Source organism: Periplaneta americana, chromosome 16 (genome assembly GCF_040183065.1).
Source record: "Periplaneta americana isolate PAMFEO1 chromosome 16, P.americana_PAMFEO1_priV1, whole genome shotgun sequence".
In the NCBI taxonomy this organism is placed as follows: Eukaryota; Metazoa; Arthropoda; class Insecta; order Blattodea; family Blattidae; genus Periplaneta; species Periplaneta americana.
In genome coordinates, this window is record NC_091132.1 from 177802765 (window position 1) to 177827495 (window position 24731).

The 24731-nt window shown below is 34.4% G+C and overlaps 2 protein-coding genes across 11 annotated transcripts in view; both read left to right on the forward strand.

Annotated features, from left to right (window-relative positions):
- Positions 1 to 24731, forward strand: part of LOC138692069 (gastrula zinc finger protein XlCGF17.1-like) — a 111839-nt gene that overhangs the window by 4564 nt on the left and 82544 nt on the right. For 3 of the 10 annotated variants that reach the window (XM_069814968.1, XM_069814967.1, XM_069814969.1), the window contains exons 2-4: positions 3435 to 3532; positions 5166 to 5303; positions 7081 to 7160. In XM_069814968.1, the coding sequence (XP_069671069.1) occupies positions 3435 to 3532; positions 5166 to 5303; positions 7081 to 7160 (316 nt within the window). Of the gene's footprint in view, positions 1 to 3434; positions 3533 to 5165; positions 5304 to 7080; positions 7161 to 10851; positions 15579 to 22432; positions 24557 to 24731 lie in introns of those variants that run through there. The other 7 variants (XM_069814964.1, XM_069814965.1, XM_069814970.1 and 4 more) reach the window with 6 other exon arrangements.
- LOC138692070 (myb/SANT-like DNA-binding domain-containing protein 3) lies at positions 15958 to 17324 on the forward strand. The gene is made up of 3 exons (XM_069814972.1): positions 15958 to 16155; positions 16335 to 16505; positions 16850 to 17324. Exons 1-3 carry the CDS (start codon positions 15973 to 15975, stop codon positions 17267 to 17269), a joined length of 774 nt encoding a protein of 257 aa, XP_069671073.1. The 5' UTR covers positions 15958 to 15972; the 3' UTR covers positions 17270 to 17324.

Consider the following 24731-nt stretch of genomic DNA (forward strand, 5'->3'; position numbering starts at 1 on the left):
ACCCACACCACTTGATTAATAATTGTAAAAGTATTTCATTTTTAATAACAATATTGTTACCTTACGTAAGTTTTATAGTTTTCAGTAACATTAGTTTATATAGGCCTATAGATGTTACTCAGTAAACTATAGAAATGAAGATCTAATATAAAATATTCTTTCTCTGTGTCTACTTACATAAAGCCCCAAAAGGTTTCACTTTCATATATCAGTATAGCATTATGTGTTGCATTAACTATAATAATATTTCATTTTTAATGGTAATAATGTCATCAAACATTCTTAAGTTTTGTAGTTCTTAATATCCAAAACACAGCTGTACTCAGAAAACTACAGACCAGAGAATCAGACCTGTAAATTATTTTTTATACGTTATCAAAAAATTACACAAATGAAGATCGACATATTGGCATTATGATGGGAAAGAATCTGAGCCGTGAATGCAATTAATTAGTTCTCAGAACTGACGAAAGATGGAAAATGATGTAGGAAAATTGACATTTCACTGAAAACTACTATTTTTCCGAAAAACTTTGGGTTCCAAGCTTCAGAATGAGGGGTCATTTATTAAAATCTGTTCAGCCGTTTTTCCGTAATTTCCATTACCAGTTCAAATTATATATATAGATGTTCTTATTTACGTAAAAATGAATCACAATTCGGTCAGAATATTATCTTGTGACATAATCCCCCTCTGTATTCACATTGCTTTTTCAGTGATTTGTTGAATACTAATTTAGAAATATTTAAACGAATTATCCCTCCACCAAAAATGGAAGCAGCGGATCATATTTATATAAAACTGAGTGACAACCTGTATCGTCAAATCTTCAACTTTGTTTGTAAGACAACGACTCTAACTTATTCCTAGAATCACGTGGTTATCTGTGCTCATGTACACTTCTGTTTGTATTTGTGGTAATTGTTGTGTGTTCACGCGCGCTCTCAGGAACAGACACTCTCCGCAGTTTGCGAGGTATTACCACAGTTTAGTATATACAGTCACGACGCTCAATACGTAGGGAATATGCATCCATAGATAGTTGCTAACCACTAGGATCACTACTATCGCCTCATTACAGACAATGCGAAATAGTACCGGCACAATCTATTGTTCCTAGTACCCTCAACAACTTAAGCCTCGTTATAGAGAAATGCATGAAACATATTTTTGTTGTTACAGTGAAAAATAACAAATTGAAATAGATTGAAACACAAAATAATGTACGAAGTAACGTCAAGAAGATGTGAATTAAAGACATGGTCCATGTATATAACGCCTGAAAATAGCTATTGATCCTTTGCGTGTGTGTTTTTAAAATAATGTGTTTAATCTGTAACTGCAGTCAGTGTATTGTTATTAGTATCTCTTTGTTGTTACCTATTGCTTTAAAAAGAATGTGTTTAACTTGTAATTTTAAGTTAATTTTTTATTATTCCTTTACTGTTTACATTTGTTTTTAAATCTTTTGTATTGCCCCTACTAGTATATATTGCCCTTCAAGAATTTCGTTATTCGTTAGTTATAAGTCATTACTTGTGTTATTATTTCAATTACTGTACTTGTTCCTGAATCACGTATGTAATTTGTAACCGTAAATCATTGCTTGTAATATCCTTTTATTACTCTTAACTGTTCCATTGTTCAGTAAGTATTAAGTTAATTTGAAAGTGAAAGTCGTGTATTTACTCTGAAGCTGTTAGACCAGCGAATAGGGATTATAAAGAATGGACACTTCGCGTCGGTACCTTTGATGTAGCCAGACCGATTTCAATGACCTTCAAGCCAGCTAGAGCGTCAGATTCTGCTTTCTCCCTAGAGTTGGAGCTGACATCACACCAGCTAGCAGTCGACACAGCGGAAATATAACACATACAATTAATACATCTAGGTACAGTATGTACTCAAATAAAATAAATTGGATCCATAAAATAATAAATCCGTCATTAACTGTAATGTCTAGACTCTAGAGTTCCTTTATAATGAGAGTTCAGACGTTGACCCCAACAACAATTAAAATATGTAATGATTTGATAGCGCTGAAAATGGAAAAACAAAACTCTTACGAGAAGTAAAACCATATACCTATATTATATTATTATACAAATATTAAACGAATTCGATACTTAATTTTATAATATAATGTATTTTATCTGAAATATAAAATATTATTATTACAACTAGTTTGTCACTGAGAAATAAGGAAAAGCTGTTAACTTGAATTTATTTGAAGCAAAGCGTTACTGGATTATGCAATAAGGTAGGCGATGTTTGGTTCCTGTGCCTTAATTCTATTCTCAATTATTGTCTTAGCGTATGCTCGATTACACTACCTCTACTGCTTGAAAGTGGAACCAGCGAATAGGGATTATAAAGAATGGACATTTCGCGTCGGTACCTTTGATGTAGCGGGCCGATTTCAATGACCTTCAAGCCAGCTAGAGCGTCAGATTCAGCTTTCTCCCTAGAGTTGGCGCTGACATCACACCAGCTAGCAGTCGACACAGCGGAAATATAACACATATAATTATTACATCTATGTACATTATGTACTCAAATAAAATAAATTAGATCCATAAAATAAAAAATCCTTCATTAACTGTAATGTCTAGACTCTAGAGTTCCTTTATAATGAGAGTTGAGACGTTGACCCCAACAACAATTAAAATATGTAATGATTTGATAGCGCTGAAAATGGAAAAAGAAAACTCTTACGAGAAGTAAAACCATATACCTATATTATATTATATACAAATATTAACCGAATTCGATACTTAATATTATAATGTATTATGTTATTTTATAATATAATTTATGATATCTGAAATATAAAATATTATTGTTACAACTAGTTCGTCACTGAGAAATAAGGAAAAGCTGTTAACTTGAATTTATTTGATGCAAAGCGTTACTGGATTATGCAATAAGGTAGGCGATGTTTGGATCCTGGGTCTCAACTCTATTATCTTAGCGTATGCTCGATTACACTACCTCTAGCGCTTGAAAGTGGAACTAGCCGCTGGCGCACAGAGAAACAAAACACAGGAAAATTCGCTCAGTGTCCATTCTTTATAATCCCTATTCGCAGGTTAGACATTCGTGTATATCTTTTGCATTGATTATTCCTCAAACATCTCATTAATCTGTAACAGGATCCATTCTTTCATTAAGATGCATTCTTCTACTTAATTCATGTGAATTATAACTGTGACCACAATTTTATATTATAATTTTACTATTGTTTATTGGTTATAAAATATGTATTTTGATGCCAACTGTAACCCTAATATACCTCAGGGTGAAATAGAGTTTATTAAATTGGATAAAAAAATCTCAAGCTTCGTGACTGTATATAATAGAGTGTGGTATTACTGTCAAGCTAGTAAATGTATCTGAATATCTCACATTCTGCATATCTATTATTTTTTTTCAGTCGTAATGGACGTGATCAAGATAGAACCTGGGTGTGACCCATTGGCTGCAATGACAAGTGATAACTCAGATGTACAAGAGAAGAAGACTTTATCTGAGGTAATTTCAGAGCAATTTGTACTCATTTTCTGAATGTGTCAGGGAGCGGATTGCTTTGTAATTAAATGTTTTTCTTTCACTTAATGAAACACAATTAAAAAGGTAAAAAAAAAACTCAATGTGAAGTTTGAAGCGTAAAAACGAAATTTTTTTTTGTTAGAAAACGCAGATTCTCACAAAATCATGTGAGTAATTATTTTCAGGGAATATATTATAAACACAAAAATTTTGGAGTTGTTCTTACTGGCATTGGTTTTTAAAACAACTTTTAAATAATTTAAAACTCAATTAGTAGTAGCCTACCAATTAGACTAAGGCCCGTAACACACTTGAAGAGATTTCGCTATTGAGAAATTTGTTGCGAGAAAGAGGCGAAGAGCTCTCCTTCACACACTTGGCGAGTTCTCGCTATCACAGATCACACCTCGCTATGATCATCTATGCACTGCCTTCATGCAGAAAGCATTTTTCTGATTAAAATAATCACTCGTTGAGGAAATATTGTAGGTTATGTATTTACGTATAAAGTCGTACTTAAATATATAACCTGTAAGTATATTGTCGTACTTTACAAATTATGTACGAACGCTATGTTGAATCTGAGTATTCAGATGATGAGGAAATGGAGTTACATGAACATATTTTGTTAATGAAAAAAAAAGTAGGCCTAAAATTAAATCCAGAAATATCTGAAAATCACATTGTATCCTACGAAAATAAGGGCGAGTTTTGGACATTGGTTTCGATTTGAATGATGACACGTTTTAGGCGTTATTTCAGGTTGAATGGACCTCAGTTTTTTGCTATTCATGATATGATAGAGGATTCTTTGCTATGTTCTGATTAAAATTATGTTAACTGTTAAGACATATAGATACATTATTTCAAATGTTTAATTAATACTATTAAATCTCATAAAAATAAAATATAGCCCTATTTATTTTCAGATAGTCTGATATATGTCTCCAGATTTCTTCTTTAAGTTTCGTGTTTTTATAGTTTTCATCCCGTGTATCATATAAATAGGCCTACGGGTGACATTCGTACAAGTTCGATAAGTTTCTGACTGCAATTATCAGCCATCTTTCCTCATTTTCAAATAAAAACAATACAATTCATCGCCACCTGTGATATCTTTCTCTACATTCAGTTGTCATAAATAGTATAAATGTCAAACATCTTTGATAAATGTGTCAAGAAAATTCGCTGAGCTACCGATTCCAGCGAGAAACTCGCGCGAGGTTTTTGCGTCGAGCGAGAATCTCTTCCAGAGTGTGGACGTCCATTTGAATCAATGTTATCAATCTTTGAATTTTCTCGCAACACATTTCTCGCTAGCGAAAACTTTTCAAGTGTGTTACGGGCCTAACTTTAACTTTTATATCGTATTGTGGATCCTTGTGATCATACTGGCAACAAATTTTAATAAAATAAATATATTGTTTTACTGGAATATGCTGCATTATGACGCTTTTCAGATAAATTATTTTAGTATTGGTTTTGAAATAGATAGACGTGCGTTAGTTGACATCGGTATTAATAATAGTGTGAACAGACTTTATGAATACTCACAGGGTATTCGTGAACAACTTCATATGATCTTTTGTCTATGTATCTTTGTCTTTATTTGCAGGAAGGAAATTTATTAGATTTGGACGTCACTAAAATAAAAACTGAATGTGTAGACCACAGATATGACATTAAATCGGAGATAGTATTTGAGGAATCTGCAGTGCCAATTGACTTTCCCATGCTGAAGAGTGAAGCTGAGGTGAGTGCAGTTTATGAAGTGTGTTGGTCGGTAGTTCTCTCTCTTTATTTAGTGGCTGACGTGGCTGTTACGGATAGGTGACCAGGGGATATATTACTTCGCATTTATTGAATATCTTCATCTTGTAGTCATTCGGGAATCTTTTCCGACTCACTTTTGTCACAGAGTCTGCGATGCTGAGTGTTCACTAAATCATATTAACTTACATCCGATTTTGTTTAATTTAATTATTTTGCTAATCCTTTTTCGTTTAATTGAATTATATACTGAACTTGCTGGTAATCCACTAGTACCTATATACGTTTTCACATCCTTCATAAAATATTTCCATTACTGACTTTACCCTAAAGATTGGATGAGTTGTAAATTTTTACGCCTTAACAGCTGTGTGGTTCTCACTTGTGAGAGCATCTTAGAATTTAATGCTAGACCCATTGTCATTTGCACTTTCAATTAACTCAGTGTGGTACAATATGTGTAATGAGTTTTATAATTAAATCGACCATATCCATAATGATCGATTCTTCTGTTTTGTTTTGTTTATTTATCCAAGGTATTTGTTTATGTAACCAGGTAGCTAGATTTATATGTCGAATAAAGCCAACTTTGGTTCTATAAATTGCAACTTTATTACAATTTATTCGACATATAAATCTAGCTACCTGGTTACATAAACAAATACCTTGGATACATAAACAAAACAAAATAGAAGAATCGATCATTATGGATATGGTCGATTTAACTATAAAACCCATTACATTCTCCCCCAGATCAGTATAGAATATAGTCCAGTAAGTAACACGGGGGTTTCACTACTCTGCCAGAACGAGATATCGGTATATTGTTCTCATTTGACTTAAGGCTCATTCACAATGAAAATTAAACATAACGTAAACATTAACATAAGCACATAAACATATGCCACAAACTTAAGTAGCCAAGGCCCATTCACAATGAAAATTAAACATAACGTAAACATAACACGTGTGTGGAAACAAACATACCGAATCAACAAAACTACAGAATCCATTACATAAAAATGGAGAATTGCACAATGACTGACGATGTAGATATTCAATTTATGTTTCTAATAACTACAATGGCATCAGTATATGGCTTTCAATACTTGAAATCAAAGAAACGGAGATGTAAAATAATCAACTTTTCGTCGTATGATTCCATGTTGCGCGCCTAGCTATCATCACGGCCAATAGATCGAAATATTGCTTGTAGGCAAAGCCCATGGGATGTTAAACAAAAAGTGAAAACACTCTTTCCGCTTGTGTACTGTTTCCATATCGCATAAACATAAGCATGCAAGTTTGGAGTTCGCAAACTTTCATGTTAACGTCTTATGATTAAGATTAAGTTTATGCTTATGTACTGTAATTCATTGTGAATGCTTTCATTAAATAACATGGACACAAGGTTTTATGCTTACGTTATGTTTATTGTTTATGTTTAATTTTCATTGTGAATGGGCCTTTAATCTCGCCATTTCTTCCAGAAGACTCATTCAAATTGAAGTCGCTCCTTTATGTTAATCTCGGGCTTTGTGAAGATTTAGAAATAGCAGGGCGTTTCAAATAAAATGCAAAAACTTCTTTTTTTCATTTTTTCTATTCATTTCGATACCATGTTTTTGCCGATAATTCTTATATGGTATACTACATTGTGTACGATTAATTTGCAGATCTGTGGAGTATATAAACTGCCATGCATTGATTTTCATGTATTATTGTGCTATGTGTCTGTTTTACATAATCTTCTCCTACAGGAAGAGTTTTGTGAGTTGAATCAAGTGAAGAAGGTCAAACTGGAAGTAACAGCAGAAGAGAATGAAATTTTAGCTCAGAGGTGAGTGAAATATATGAGTCCGTACTTTGTCGTTGCTTTCACTGCTTTATTCACCCCATGACAATATATATTATCTATTCCATATGAAATCGATAATTAAAAACCTCGCATTTTTTTATACTCTAATTTTTTTCCCTATTTATACAAGGTTTGCGGAGGAGAGTGCATTTTCAAAAATATATTATCGAAAGTTAAACGGTTTTCGTACTATTGAGCGACAAATTTAGCGTATTTTATAAAAACAAGCCTCTTTCAGCGCTCAGAACTCTGGAACCATTTACTGCAGAACATTGAACGGGAGCTCATTTTGAAGCTGACATTTAGTAGGTTATGTTAAGAAGTAATCCTTATTTTTATTGTATACAGAGAGACAGATAATCTGATTTTACTTACTTTTAGGCTTTTTGCCCATTTGTAAAAATGTAAGAAATATTGAGAAAAAACCTTGCATTATAAAAGGGATTCGGCATGGTTTGCTTAGTGTCTCGGCATTAAGTTTCGAGGGTATTAAATAGATTATTTTCACACGCCTGGACTTGAACGGCGCAGTACTCCACGCACTGGCCGAGAGCTGAAGATAAGCTAGCATTGGGCGTCATTTTACTCCTGTGTTTATGAAAACTTGTGATAAAACTATCCCAGCCATGACTGCTAGACGACACATAACGTGTTTGTCTCCTGGCCTTGCTTGTCTCGACTATCTACAGTCAGCTGGTTAGTTCACGCGCGTACTATTTTTTTTTTTTTATTTGATATTTTCAATACTTTCTTATCAACGGTGCACCAGTAAAAAATGTGTTTATTTCTACTTTCAATGCGGAATCTATCCATATATTTTAAAAATATTTTTTCGTGGTCAAAGGCGTCTTAATGAAGAAAAATCTAAATTTCTCCATTTCCATAAAAAGTAAGAAAAACTGTTTACGTGTCAATATGAACTTTAATTTCTCAGCATCAAAATAAACCATGATTTTGATCATTGGGTGAAAGGGTTTCGGAGCCACAACAGTTTAAAGTTGCTAATTTTATGAAAATACGATAAATTAAAATATTATTAATTTAAACACTATGAAGTTCTGATGCCTCAAACTTTGCACAAAGCATTGTATCATAGTTGTCTACGGACAGAAAAAGTTTCATTGTATTTAAAAATTGCAAGGTCAAATTTCTCTATTTTTCGGTCGTTTTGAGGTGGAATAGCCCATATATACGTGTAGTTTCAACGTCATTATTATTAATATGAAAACTTGGGTATACCTTGCAGACATGAATGACATAAATTATATAATTTCAGTATTACGAATACCTGACCTACTACGGTACAATTATTACTACTACTGGTGCTGATGTTTTCTGCTGACAAAGAAAATTCCAAGGCACCACCATTCACCTTATCACATGTATTGGAGAGCAGTTCATTGACTAATGGAATGTACTCAGAAAATATGGTTTCCATTGTTTCCTTACGTTCCATGTGTCTGTATTAATAGGATTTTATTTATAACTCTGAAGTGAGGAAGTCCTGCTTCTCTGCAGTGCTGCCAACACAGATGCTGAGTTCTAACAAAGAAATTAATAAATGTGTGTGTATTTGAATTTTTGGATTTACAAATTTCATATTATTTTTATTATTATACTTACTTACTTACAAATGGCTTTTAAGGAACCCGAAGGTTCATTGCCGCCCTCACATAAGCCCGCCATTGGTCCCTATCCTGTGCAAGATTAATCCAGTCTCTATCATCATACCCCACCTCCCTCAAATCCATTTTAATATTATTATTATTATTATTATTATTATTATTATTCCGTGTATTGTGGGTCCATATCACTACGGCATGACGCGTCCTCAGGTTGCGGATAGAGGAGACGGCCTCCAGATATGGAGGGTAGCTGCGAATATATTGAATAAGCAGTCGTGGACACCCGATAAGGGGTGGTCCTCCAGCTTGGGGGTTGGGCGAAGGGCTAACAACCCATCACCGTAAAAAACAGCTCGTTACGAATCCCTACTATAAGCCTCAGAATAGGACTGATTCTCTGGCACGACCACAGCAAAGGAATAAGGTTTTGAGATTTAAACCCAGACGTTTGAGATGAGCAGGGCATGTAGCACGTATGGGCGAATCCAGAAATGCATATAGAGTGTTAGTTGGTAGACCGGAGGGAAAAAGACCTTTAGGGGGGCCGAGACGTAGATGGGAGGATAATATTAAAATGGATTTGAGGGTGGTGGGATATGATGATAGAGACTGGACTAATCTTGCACAGGATAGGGACCGATGGCGGGCTTATGTGAGGGCGGCAATGAACCTTCGGGTTCGTTAAAAGCCATTTGTAAGTAAGTATTATTATTATTATTTATGATATTAAAACTACTGATTATTATTATTATTATTATTATTATTATTATTATTATTATTATTATTATTATTTTTATTATTATTATTATTATTATTATTATTATTATTATTATTATTATTATTATTATGGATAGGTTTGGAAGTAAATGCCGAAAAGACAAAGTCTATGATTATATCTCGTGACGAGAATATTGTACGAATTGGAAATATAAAAATTGGAAATTTATCTTTTGAAAAGGTGGAGAAGTTCAAATACCTGGGAGCAACAGTAACAAATATAAATGATACTCAGGAGGAAATTGAACACAGAATAAATATGGGAAATGTCTGTTATTATTCGGTTGAGAAGCTTTTATCATCCAGTCTGCTGTCAAAAAATCTGAAAGTTAGAATTTATAAAACAGTTATATTACCGGTTGTTCTTTATGCTTGTGAAACTTGGACTCTCACTTTGAGAGAGGAACATAGGTTAAGGGTGTTTGAGAATAAGGTGCTTAGGAAAATATTTGGGGCTAAGAGGGATGAAGTTATAGGGAGAATGGAGAAAGTTACACAACACAGAACTGCACGAATTGTATTCTTCACCTGACATAATTAGGAACATTAAATCCAGACGTTTGAGATGGGCAGGGCATGTAGCACGTATGGGCGAATCCAGAAATGCATATAGAGTGTTAGTTGTGAGGCTGGAGGGAAAAAGACCTTTAGGGAGGCCGAGACGTAGATGGGAGGATAATATGAAAATGGATTTGAGGGAGGTGGAATAGGATGATAGAGAATGGATTAATCTTGCTCAGGATAGGGACCAATGGCGGGCTTATGTGTGGGCGGCAATGAACCACCGGGTTCCTTAAAAGCCAGTAAGTAAGTATTATTATTATTATTATTATTATTATTATTACTAAACTGTAATTGCCCTTGTGCTCTTGTTTTACACGTTGATATTCTAAATAAATAAATAAATTATTATTATTATTATTATTATTATTATTATTATTATTATTATTATTTAACTGTAATTGGGCTTGTGCTTTTGTTTTGCACGTTAATATTCTAGATAAATAAATAAATTATTATTATTATTATTATGGATTATATTTTTGTTACTATTAATGTTGTTGTTGTTTTATTAGTGATTGTATTATTATTATTATTATTATTATTATATTATTATCATCATTATTAAATATTTGAGGATAATCTAATGGTGGAAATCGACTATTATTAATCTGCTGTACATACTGGTTTGTTTATGGCATATAATGTTCATAGTGCTGACTCGCTGTGATTTAGACATTCTTTCCACTAATGGCACATATAATTGTCAGTGTTGCAGTTAGCCATAATAGTGGAGTTGCAACATTGAGCGAAAATATTTCACAAGATGAAGATCTGCATACCGACGGGAAGAAATACGACTGTGTCATTTGTGGAAGGTGTTTTTCCGATCCTGCAAGATTCAAAACTCATAGCCTCGAACACATAGACGACAAACGATTCAGTTGCGATGTGTGTGGGAAGTGTTTTTCTGTTGTGGAAGATTTAAATAAGCATTCGCACGTTCACATACGTGAAAAGCCATTCTGTAATGTATGTGGAAAGGGTTTTTCCCGCATGGGATCATTAAATAGGCATTTACGTGTACACACAGGCGAGAAGCTATTCCGATGCGATGTGTGTGGAAAGTTCTTTTGTAGCTCTGAAAATGTCACTAGGCATTTACGCTTGCACACGGGCGAGAAGCCATTCAGTTGTGAAGTTTGTGGAAAGGGTTTTTTCGATTCGGATCGTCTCGAAATGCATTCACACTTACACACCGGCGAAAAGCCATTGAATTGTCATGTTTGTGGCAAACGTTTCTGGTATGAGGGAAGTATGAAATGTCACGTACGTGATGTTTGTGGGAAATTTACCGTTGAAACGTGTAGTTTAAAAACAGATGAAAGCTAGCACAATGGCGAATAGCCATACTAATGCAGTGGCTAAGGAAGAAACTGTCCTGATTGGAGTCATTTGAAAAGTCATGCACAATTATGCATCATTCAACAGGCGTATCTGGCCACATCTACGCACCCTCTAAACGCATGCACGGTTGCACACACACTCCAGAAACCATTTTATTATTATTTGTTTGGAACAGAGGTGGGATATGAGAGCTTTTTGTAGTCAGTCTCTGAAACTGTGACACTTTCGGAAAAATCAGTGTGACTGGTACTAGGGATTTTGTCCCAAAGTCATTGTGTGTCTTATAATACCTCTTAGAGATTGCAGATGTTTCTGATCACATTCCGATATACACTCAGGGACAAAAAAAACCGGACACTTTAATATTTGCTGGTATTTTGCAAAACATTATCTTCTCATACATTATTATGGTAGCCATCTGTTGTTATGGAGACTGTATACATTGTTGATTGTTTTTTGTTTTATAAACCATTACAACCAAATGTTCCAATTTTACTTTCGGAGTCTCAGCTATAACAATTTTGTCTCAACCATTTTGTGCTTCATTATCGTTATCATTCGTTATTTCTTTATTTCTACATTTTCTGAGTTTAAGTGGGGTTGTAACATTTGTCTTAAAGAAGCGAATGCGACCTGAAGATGTGGCTCGAGCTGTAGCCCTTTACGATGATGGACGCAGTGTACGTTACATTGCAAATGTTATGAATATGGCTAGAAGCACAACCCATGATGCCATAAAACGGTATAGAGAGACCCTAGAATATACCAGAAGACCAGGTTCGGGTCGTCCAAGAGCTACAAATCCAAATGAAGAGAGGTATATGGTGTTGAGAGTTCTTAGAGAGCGCAACCTGCCAGCTACTAGTGTAGCCCAGCAATTTGTTAACATGCATGGACGTCCAATTTCGGCCAAAACAGTTACAAGGAGGTTGAAAGCAAGTGGACTGATATCAAGTAGACCTGCAACTGGTCCCAGACTTCTCAGGATGCATCGAGTTGAACGACTGCGTTTTGCAAATGATCACAGTGATTGGAGAAATGGACAGTGGAGCTGTGTTCTGTTCACCGATGAGTCCCGTTTCTATCTGTGCTCACCTGATGGACGTGAAAGAGTTTGGAGAAGGAGGGGAGAACGATTTTCACAGTGTTGAATTTCCGAAAATGTGCCGTATGGAGGTGGTGGAGTGATGGTTTGGGCAGGAGTGTGAACGGATGCTCGTACAGAGTTGGTTTTTGTTGAAAATGGAAGACTAACAGCTGATAGGTATATAAATGAATGTTTGGCTGATCATGTTGTGCCATTTGGCCAATTTGTAGGCGATAATTTTGTTTTAATGCATGATGATGCACGGCCGCATATTGCCCATGCGGTCGGAGATTATCTCCAAGAAGTGGGAATCAACGTTCTTCCATGGTCAGCAAGGAGTCCAGACATGAGCCCAATTGAACACGTGTGGGAAATGCTGGGACAGCGTGTTAAGAATAGACGACCGAGACCAGAATCGTTACAAGAATTGAGGTGAGCACTTGGCGAAGAATGGGAACTTAGTCCTCAAGAAGATATTGCTAACCAAATTGAGAGCATACCAAGACGTATGGATACAGTTATTCAAGCCAGAGGGTGTAATACCCGTTATTAAAAAGAGTTTTTAATGTTTAAGGCACCATAAAATGAAAAAATAGACCAAACGATGCCATAGTTATACTGTAATTTTTTGTAAATTTTCTCATCAGAGATTTTTTTTTTTTCAAATGTTGTCGTATAAGGTGCTAAATGGAACATTATTTTGTTTAAATGGGTTTTGTTTCATTTTGAAATAATTGGCAACAAAATACAAGCAAATATAGAAGTGTCCGGTTTTTTTTAGTCCCTGAGTGTATTTTGCTCGTTTATTTCTTTTCTGCAAATTGAATTAATGCACCAGTACTATTAATACGTTATATTAACAATTCTGATTAGTACTGTTTTCGCCATGTATGGGACCGTATATTCGTCCAATTATATTTTCGAGTAATTAAGGGTAATTAAATAGGTACCAGTTATGTTGTCCTTCAAGTCATTCTTTTGACTTGCAACTGTCTGGACTCTGGAACTATGACATATATAAATGTCACAATCACTACGATTGATGTATCGGTCAGAGAATCAGAGCTGACATTTTGGAACTATAATCTCAGTCAGAACCAGTGACAAACCTGTCATAACAACAAATTCACAGGTCATCAAATCACACCCCATTAGTTGTGTCAGAGCCTTCTTTACTTACAAGCCGGGGCTATACGTCGCAACACTAATTAACTGTCGGCCGGAGGCCGACCATACAGGACTCGTGTTTGTGCTAATGCCGATTTTCAATGTAAATTAATGTTACAATATAAGTGTGTGTCGATGGAATTATGTTCGCGGTCGTACCAAACGTTAATTGTTGATGTATTATAAACTAAATGCGCGTTGGTGATAAAAAACAAGACAATAAATGAAAATAAAATGGTTGCAGTCTTTGGCAATTTTTACGGTTATTGATTTCAAAGTAATTGACTATTCTACTAAATATTAAATATTGTATAATTACATTTTTATAGTCTTATTTGTGGTTTGTGTGTATCAGAATTCTAGCCAAATTGTTGGGTCTCGCCTCCTATATCAATAAAGTTACGCCGTTGATTTTCAAGATCATTGTAAACAGCTGTTTTGTGATCCCATAAATGTTGCAGTTTTGTTTAAGATTCGGAATGCCTGCTATACGTCAGAACTACCTATAATTTGTAGATGCATATAATCACTTTGTTGGTTTTCAATGTATGTTTATTAATATTATTTATTTTGTAATAAATTAGGTATAAACATGTTTCTTTTCACCTCGTATTTTTTTTAGAGGATTTAAAGTTCACTGAGTTTACGCTAATTGACACATAACTTACATGTAGTTAATGATAATGTTGCGTTTCTTTTATTATTATAGGTAAGTCAATAGTTTCTTCTGTTTACATTTTATTTTAGGCCTATTTGCATAATTTACAATTTTAGCTTGTTTTCTATAGTTATATTTATTTAAAATTATATTTTAAAAAGTTTATAACAAATAATTTAGGATAACAGTATTGTTATGGTGACTGGCCAGGTTCAAACTAAAACTGGCTTCCTGGACATCTGAAATATTTATAGAAAAACACGACATAATCACATGAATTTAAAATGCATATGATATCCTACACCTTTCACGTCAGAGGTGAAACAACATTAAGCGGCAAAACATTGTCAATTTACTAGCCACAAATTTGTTAACTGAATGGAACTTAAGAATACTGTGTAGGAACTTACGTCTTTATTGCATTATTGATTTTATTATTTTCGGTGCAAGGAATATCTTTTTTATTTATTTATTTACCTTCCTATTATCAATAAAAGCATTTTTTTAGTAATTATTTTAAGTGGCAGCCTTTGTATGTAAGAAGCGTACTTACGCTGTATTCTGAAGTATAGCTAATTGATTGCAATAAAACACTATTTTCGAACCCGTAATAATTTACATCACTACTCTGAATCTTGATCTTACCTTTGTGCATGAAGTAATATTGAAAAAATACGCGTTACGTATAACGAAAGCAATGAGCAAACACAATATCACTCTAAAATCTCCCGCCTCCACTCTGCGTTGCCAAACCTACCCATGTTCCGGCTTGTAACTAAAGAAGGCTCTGGTTGTGTGAATTTTTTTTTTTTGTCGATATAAAAGCATGTATTTTTTTTTTATTTTATTGGGTTATTTTACGACGCTGTATCAACATCTAGGTTATTTAGCGTCTGAATGATATGAAGGCGATAATGCCGGTGAAATGAGTCCGGGGTCCAGCACCGAAAGTTACCCAGCATTTGCTCGTATTGGATTGAGGGAAAACCCCGAAAAAAACCTCAACCAGGTAACTTGCCCCGACCGGGATTCGAACCCGGGCCACCTGGTTTCCGCAGCCAGACGTGCTAACCGTTACTCCACAGGTGTGGACTAAAAGAATGTAAGTTTACGTACCGTAGAGAAGCTATTCACTACAAACCCAGTATTATAAAATCTTTCCTATTTTTTTACCTTCCTCTTAGGCCCGGTTGCAGAAACGCAAATCAAATCAGTCCCTGATCGCCAATCAGTTGATGTCTGATTTATTTGATTGTTCATTGGGTTGCACAAACGTAAATCTCCAATCAACTTGTCTCAATTTACTAATTGTTGATTTGAGAAAGAAAAACATTTGACAACATCGCTATTTAGCAACCACAGCCAATTTGATGCTCTTTTACAGTCGCGAAACGTATGCATCTAGTAGGCGGTGAATAGGAAAACAAGTGAATGCTTTGCTGTTTTGTTGTTTTTGTAGAAGGGAAACAGCGGATTGTATTTATATAGACTATGAAGCAAACAAAAAACGTAAGGGGGCCCAATTTTTCTGACAATGATAGAGCCCTTTTATTGAACATCATAGAGAGCTTTATGCATATCATTGAAAATAAGAAGACAGATAGTGGTTGGGTGAAGCAGAAAGAGGAGGCCTGGAAGAAAATTGCTTCAGAATTTAATGAAGCTACATATGAGGTCGCAAGAACACCCCAGCAATTAAAGATTGCATATGAAAACTACAAAAGGAGAACCAAGAAACTTGCAGCTGACGATAAGGTAGGCCTAAGCTGTGACGTATAATTTTTACCTATTTCTAGATTTATTACTGGACAGTTACGTTTTTGTGGCATTCCATAAATATTATTACGTCTCAAAAATATAGAGGGAGATTTAAATTCATAATTATTTTCTTCTAACTAGTTTCTTGACCTACATTGAATCTTTGTTTTTTCCAGGCAGAGCTCTACAAAACTGGTGGAGGAACTTTTAAAAGGAAGCTAGATACAGATGGCGAAAGACTAATATCCAGGCTGAATTCCCATTTTGCACGTGTGAATAATCCTTGTGACAGTGATGGCCAGTACCAAGTTTTTCAAGTAACAGAACAGGATTGCAATATACTGGAGGTAAGAATATATAACCTTAGTTTGACATAATTTGGGTAGGCCTAAAAAAAGTAAAAAATATCCATCTACATTATCCATCATCATCCCATCACTCAGAATATAAAAATATCGATTGAGGTGGTGAAATGGAAATATAATTGGAGTAGATGAACTTCATTTTGCCTTTAATTTATATACAGTCTTATAACCCTATTTTATAAGAAACCAGCTCACAGCAAACAACAATACATTAACAAAAAAAATTAAGCAAATTTTTCGGCTAAATAGTGCCATTCAGTTCAAACACAAAACAAATAACTTTCCAGTTTGTGTATTTATATTGAATACTTCATCTTGTTTTACAGGATAGCCATGAAACTTTATTTGATGGAGCTGTGTCTATAGTGCACCCTGCTCGTTTGCATTCAACTTCTGGTCATGATGTCACTGGGGACAAATATGGAGATGAGGCCTCATCTATTCCGCCGTCCCCGTCTTCTGCAAATCAACAAGATTCATTGTCAGCAGGTCGTCATCTGTCATCAGAAATTACACCAATAAACCCACTGACAGGAAGCAGGAGTGGAATAATTAGGCCCAGATCAAGATCACAAAGAAGCAGGCTGGAAGACTATACGCCCAGTAAAACTGATTTTAATGAATTAAGGTGTCGACTTCTGATCGAAAAACATGAAATGGAAATGGAAATTTTAAAAACTAATCTACAAGTGGCCCAAGTAGAGTTAGAGATTAAAAGGGCAATTCTAGCCAAAGAAAATAAATAAATAAAGTTTGCATCAAAAATAAAAGAACTAATTAATTACGAGTATTTTGCTCACCTTTCTGCCAGTGTTGTAAAGTGTGTATTTATTAGTGTAGTTCTGACTGTGTTCCCTCCATTTCTCCTTCTTCCCATAGGTGCTTCACCCTCATCAGCTTGTGGGTAGAATCTTGCAATGAGATCTTCATCAGGAGGTGGGGGATTATTTTCTCCTCTCTCCAACAATAAATTGTGGATGGCAAAACATGCAACAATGCATTCTAGTGTTGTTGATCGTTGCCTTCCCAACTTGAAACGGAGACCCAACGATAAGCATGGAAACCTTCTTTTTACCACGCCAAATGCTCGCTCTATACAGTTTCGAGTGTATATATGTGTTGAATTATACAACTCCTCTGCTTCTGTCGTGGGGTTTGCTAGGGGAGTCAACAAGAAATTTGAACATGCATAGCCTCCATCACCCAAAAGAATTCCATTTCCCATCTCTCTGTTTACGAATTGAGCTCGTAACCTACTCATTAAAAATATTGTGCTGTCATGTGTAGAACCCTGCCAACGGGCTACAACATTCCAGAATTTCAATGATGGTGTACATATTGCCTGTACATTCACAGAAAAGAAACCTTTTCTATTGCGATAAAGTTCAGCGTCATTTCCACCAGGTGATTGGATGGGGATGTGAGTGGAATCTATACATCCAATGACTCTTGGAAATCCTGACATGGCTGAAAATTCTCTCTGGATTTCAAGTCGTTCCCTGTCTGAGGTTGGAGGCTTTATGAAATCCTGCGAAAGCAAAGCAATTTCATGTGTAACATCCCTTACTACTCGGCAAATAGTTGATTTGTGGACCCCAACAAGATCACCCAAGACCGCTTGAAAAGTTCCGACAGCATAAAATCGCAGCGTTATTAGAAGTTGGTTCATAGGAGAAAGTGGTAAGTTTCTATTTGTCTGTCTGCATATATTTGCTTCAATTTTCGAAAGTAAAAAAACACACGAATCCTTACTTAACCTAAATCTCTGTTCAAATTCTCTCTCATTATACATAAAAAACAATTCATGTCTGTCGCGGAAATGCCGTCTTCTTAATAATATTTCTTCATATTGTTCGAAAATTTCTTCATCAGAAGAATCCATTACTACGTCGAAAACAATATTATTACGCTGTAACTAATTGTTATATAAATTACAGTATGCACAATGAACAGAACAACATATACTTGATCAGTGATCAGTCACTTAACCAGCGAAAATCTGTTGATCAAATCTGACGGAAGACTGATCTCCGATCAAATACTGATTGTTCTTTCTGCAACAGAAATAGAACTGATGGCCAATCAAACCCTCCTTGATCGCCAATCATATTTTGATCAGTGTTTCTGCAACTGGGCCTTAGTATCCGAATCTGATAATAATTCTCGATTGCGTACATGTCCGGAGAACTTCCGGGCCATCGTAAAACAAGGATATTTTTCTGACAGGAAGGTATTTTTCTCTATTAACAGTGTGCCAGATTCTGGTCATGTATATTTATCAATTTCTTATTTCATAATGTGAATATTTCCTAAAATGCAGTTGAAATAATATAGTTCTACATTTATATTTAAAATTGCAGTAAATGTAGAATTTATATAAATTGTCTGAAAAATTGTTAGTGATTTCTATTAACGTGGTCATGCACTATAAGTGTGCTGTTTTGATTTGTAAATTTTTTGTTTTCGAATTATTTTCAATGTTGTATTTATGTAACTGTTGTTATCACACAACAGTTTCTCGAGTTGTTCTATCAATTCTTTATTTGAACTTGGTACTATATGAGACCTAACAGACAATAAGTAGGTCACCATCTGAAAGAATATATAATTGTAAGTACTGAGGGTTGTTACTCTCAACTTTAAGACGACTTCTATTAAATGATAAGCCTTTCCTTGTACTGTAAATGGTGGCAGACATTGCATACATGTATTATGGACTATTTATATCAATTTGATATGAACTATGAATTTTCTAAATTTCGCTGTGAACATCATAAACGAAATTATGTACTATATTGTCCTCTAAATTATTTCTGAATTAAAAAATACATATCATTATAAGCATACGAGAATAAAAGATAAATATACGTAAGTAAAAAATGTCTTATCTCTCCTAGAACACACATTTACTTGCACTAATCCCGACCAGAAGTATAAATATGGGTTAGAGATAGTAAAGATTAAGTTGAAATTGAGGTTAAGTACGGTTCAAGAAAAAAACAATTTTATTATACTGTAAAAATAAATCGAACGTTATATATTCAATTAGAAAGAATTATTCGCCAATAAAATTGTATATTTTTTGGCTTCGTCACATGCTATTAACCAGATTCATAATTTAAAGAATATATAGTTTGACATAATATAAAAATATATTGTACATAATTGTACCTGATATAAGACCTGAGTTTGCTCTATTTTTCACAAAAAAAAAAAAACACATTAGTAATAAAAGTCAAGTATAAAAATAGTAAATACTAAATAACGGCTAACAAGCACAAAAAGAAAAGAAAAAATTATTTACATTAATTTATGAAAATTACAAGTCACAAAAGTATTACAGGTGAAACGTTAAATATATTTGAACAATAAGAAAATAATATAGAAACATGTGGGGGGGAAAAATAAAGTGGGCCTGTTTAGCAACCTGATTATATTCACTTGTTTGTTATGCAGTTATAGAGATATTAGTAGGAAGAGTTTGGTTATATGGTTAAAAACGTAAGTATAATTTTTGTTGATTAAAGCCTGAAAAAATATGTTGTGTATTTTCATTTCAATTTAACCAACAAAATAACTATATTAGTTATGAATAAATATCTCAGACGAGATGGTCATCCTCATTCTGATTCTGCAGTAAAGCAAGGACTCATTGATTCAAGAATTTTTATTATTTTCTATCAGCATTGTCATTACTCTTTCAGATTCAAAGAAGTTCAATCTGGTTAATTATGTGTCTCATTATGTTTATAGTTTTATAATTGAAATTGATACATAGTTATGAAATTGCTTTAGCTATTTTCAATTGTCTAGCCCTAAACATAAACCTGCCGCTAGAATGTGGACAGTCTATATTGCAGTATAGGCTATTGAGACATAAATCGAAATATCTCGCTTATTATTGATTTTTATGAAATATGTTACATAACAAAAGTTTCTTTAAAAATGTTTTCTGATAAGTTTTATTCTCTCAAAAATTTTGATAGGACTGATATTTAATGAGATAAATGAGTTTTAAAATTAAACTGCCATCTAAGGCGGTGTATTGAAATAAAAAACAAATGACTTCGTCTATAAGGGGCCTTAGACACAACATTCGAAAGCTATGAAACATAGCCTACAGACAATGTTTCTGTGCTTGTATGAAGTAATATCAGAAGCTAAATGAACCGATTTGTATAATTAATTATTATTTCATCATTGGAAAGTGTAGTTTCTCTGGATGGACATAATGCTATAATGTTATTACAGTAACTTGTGAGTGAATTGAGGACAGGTAAGATTAAAATAGCTTCTTATGCACAGAAACCTTGATAGGTTATTCTGTATATTCATTCCCTGTATTTCTTATAATAATGTTTATGAAAATATTCATTTTTATCTCAGAGAATTAACGAACAACGAGAGTGTATTGATTTAGTATGCAGTAATAGTACGTTAGCTTAGCAATCCATTATTTTATAATTCAAATTTTAACTATGCTCAATTGAATCGTGTTAAAATACATAAAATACATATGCAATAAATGCAATAAATGCAATGCAAAAATATTGGTTAATGAGCTAAGCAGATTATGTTGCGCTGTTGTAAAAGTTGTTCCTCCTGAGATTCAAGAGTTCCCACAACAAATTAAAAACTTTCTAATTCGAGTACATCCATTATCAACACACTTTTTCATAATATAATATAATATAAACATAATAATAAATCTGTAGCCAAAATTTTTCTGTTAATTTTCGCTTTTCCAAAAATAATTGGTAATAACAATTAAGAGTCCAAAAATCTGAAAGTTAGAATTTATAAAACAGTTATATTACCAGTTGTTCTGTATGGTTGTGAAACTTGGACTCTCACTCTGAGAGAGGAACATAGGTTCAGGGTGTTTGAGAATAAGGTGCTTAGGAAAATATTTGGGGCTAAGCGGGATGAAGTTACAGGAGAATGGAGAAAGTTACACAACACAGAACTGCACGCATTGTATTCTTCACCTGACATAATTATGAACATTAAATCCAGACGTTTGAGATGGGCAGGGCATGTAGCACGTATGGGCGAATCCAGAAATGCATATAGAGTGTTAGTTGGGAGACCGGAGGGAAAAAGACCTCTAGGGAGGCCGAGACGTAGATGGGAGGATAATATTAAAATGGATTTGAGGAAGGTGGGGTATGATGATAGAGACTGGATTAATCTTGCACAGGATAGGGACCGCTGGCGGGCTTATGTGAGGGCGGCAATGAACCTTCGGGTTCCTTAAAAGCCATTTGTAAGTAAGTAAATAACAATTAAGAAACATGTTAAAGGAATTGTCATTGCATCAAATGAGTGGTTTCTGGATCAAAAGATCGCATTTTAATATTTTAAATACAATTTAAATTAAGTAACATATTAAACGATTTATCCGTCTATCAAACACGAATGTTCCCTGGATCAAATGTCCTATTTTAATTATGTAATTACTTTATATTTATTTCTAACGGGTGCAGCAGAGCGCACGGGTACGGCTAGTAATAATAATAAAATTAGACACATTTAATTAAAAGATATATTTGTTTAGGGTTACCATGAGAAGAAATGCTATAGAAGGACATGGAATCTAAAATAAGCGGACATTGCTGAAAAAAGGAGGACATTTTAAAAATTGGTATGAACAAGATGGCTCACCTTAGTTAGTTCTCTCACTATTTGTTTTTTTTTTTCTCTTTTGTGATTGATAAAGACGAGGTAAGTTATCTTGTGAAATATGACTTACTGTCTTATTTTTTACACGGTTGCTTTTTTTTTTTATTAGAGGTTACACTGTCCATGGGAACAATATATCATGAAATTTCCGCATTTTCAGAGCCGTAGGATCGTCAAAACTGAACTGAACCCCGGCAGCTGTTGTTATCTTCTTTATTGTTTGCTCTGCTAGCCCTATACGCCTAAAGTATCCCTGTTGCATATGAACAAACTCAAATGGTTTACTTGGCCTTACATTGGCAATAACCTCTACCCATGTGACAATCTACAAGTAAGATTGTCCGCCATTTTATTTGCGTTATAACGTTATTCAGCTCATCAACATAACCAAAATACTACAGCTCTCGAAATTCTGTGAATATCAGCAAGATTATGGTAGCACATGATGTGAGGTGTTCGATACAGCATTTTTCAGCCGAAAACTCAGTTTGGTCAAAAATGGACTTACGTTATTCTAGGCAGGCATTCAATTATTCACAGAACAGGAGCGGTAAGCACAATAAGCCTCAGGTTGCAACGCAAGCCTTCGTGTTCCCCCTCCATACAAAGTAAAGAAACAAATTAGGAACGTCCTAATGTGTAACTCTTCACATTGAATTGTACTTTGTCCTTTGCCAGTGCGAGTGGAGTCGAGGAAACTCACTCATGTGACAGGTGTGATGTTTCAAGGCTGAACCAAGTTATAAGTCTGCACTGTTAAAAGTATACTGTATTCTCGCAGTATGAGTAGATTAGAGTACCTAACCTCTCATGTAACAGTGTAATATATGTAGCTAAGCCAGTGTATCTAGCTCTTCATGGGTTGGTCGGTGGCCCATTTCATTTTTGACGCATCCCGAACTTTATCTAGCACCTTAGGAAAACCACAGAAAAACCTTAGGCAGAACGAATTTCTATACAGGATTTATGTTTCCTATTTATAATGTTGTTGTTGTTGTTTTCTAATGCCAGGCGTTTGACAATAAAGTCATTTGACCTTTTGCACTCCAACATTTTTCAAAGATATTGTCATGGTCAGCCACTGAAGCACAGATTTTGAGGTGTTCCGAATCCATTTCTTGGTTTGAGTTGCACAATGGGCAGTTAGGGGACTGATATATTCCAATCCTATGCAGGTTTTTGGCCAAACAATCATGGCCTGTTGTCAATCTAAATGCAGCTACAGACGATTTTCGTGGTAAATCGGGAATTAACTGTGGTTTATGATGCAGAGATTTCCATTTTTTTCCCTTGAGATTGTGTTATCAAACTTTGTTTGTTGAAGTCTAAGTATGTAGATTTAATAACTCTTTTCACAGAGTAATACGTAGATTTAGTAACAGGTCTGTAAGTAGCAGTGCTGCCCTTCTTTGCTAAAGCATCCGCATTCTCGTTTCCCAGGATTCCACAGTGGGATGGTATCCATTGGAATACAATTCTTTTATTGAGTGATATTAATTGAGAGAGCATTTTAGTTATTTCTGCTGTTTGAGATGAAGGTGTGTGTTTAGAGACTATTGATAGAATTGCTGCTTTGGAGTCTGACAATTATTCCTAAATTTATTGATGTGGCATAGAAGATTCCTGGGACATTGACTTATTGCAATGATTTCTCCATCAAAACTTGTTGTTCCATAACCAAGAGGTCTATAAAGTGAGAAGAGACAGCACGTAACACCTGCACCGGCACCTTGTTCTCTGGAGATCTAGGATCCGTCGGTGTATAAATGAAGCCAATTTTGTGGAGGGTACCTAATATTAATTGTCTCTAAAGACAATTGTTTCATTATTTCAGTGTTTATTTCTGATTTCAGTATTTCTTCTCTTAAATTTAGATTATATTCTATATTTAATAGAGTTAAAGAGTTTGGTTTAATTTGTAAGTTTTCTTTTAAATTCGGGATATTGATTTTCTGTTTTAATTCTTAAACCATGGAAATGTAACTTTTTTGAGTTTTGAATTTACAGAGACGACTGTATGAATGCCAATTGTTTCCTGGTAATCTGATAAGTTTTTCATATTGAATCAGTGCTTTTTCTTCCGTTGTCATTTTGATGCTGTTAATATTAGTGAGGAATGTCGTAGAATCTATTATAATATTGAGATCATTGTCTCGGCCTAATTTAATCCTATGGACTTACTAAATAACCAGAAGCCTGTGTGTCACGGTCTTCTATGTGAATCGGTTATGAAGGTTTCTTTATTATTCTGTATGTTGAATATTACCTTATATAAATTTTCCATATTAGATCTAATTATGCTGTGCTACTTTTGAGTTTGACTAGTGCTTAAGAGTGACAGCTAAAACCAGGTTTGTAAATTTAATATTTTCAATTAAAAATATGCAATATACTGTTGTATTGTATTCAACAAAAAGGTAGGAGGAAAACTCTCTTATATGGCTTTAATCCATTGTTCTGTACAGAGGTTTATAGTGGATGCATGTATTCCATTCTTTGCACATTATTTTATAAAAATGGGGTACA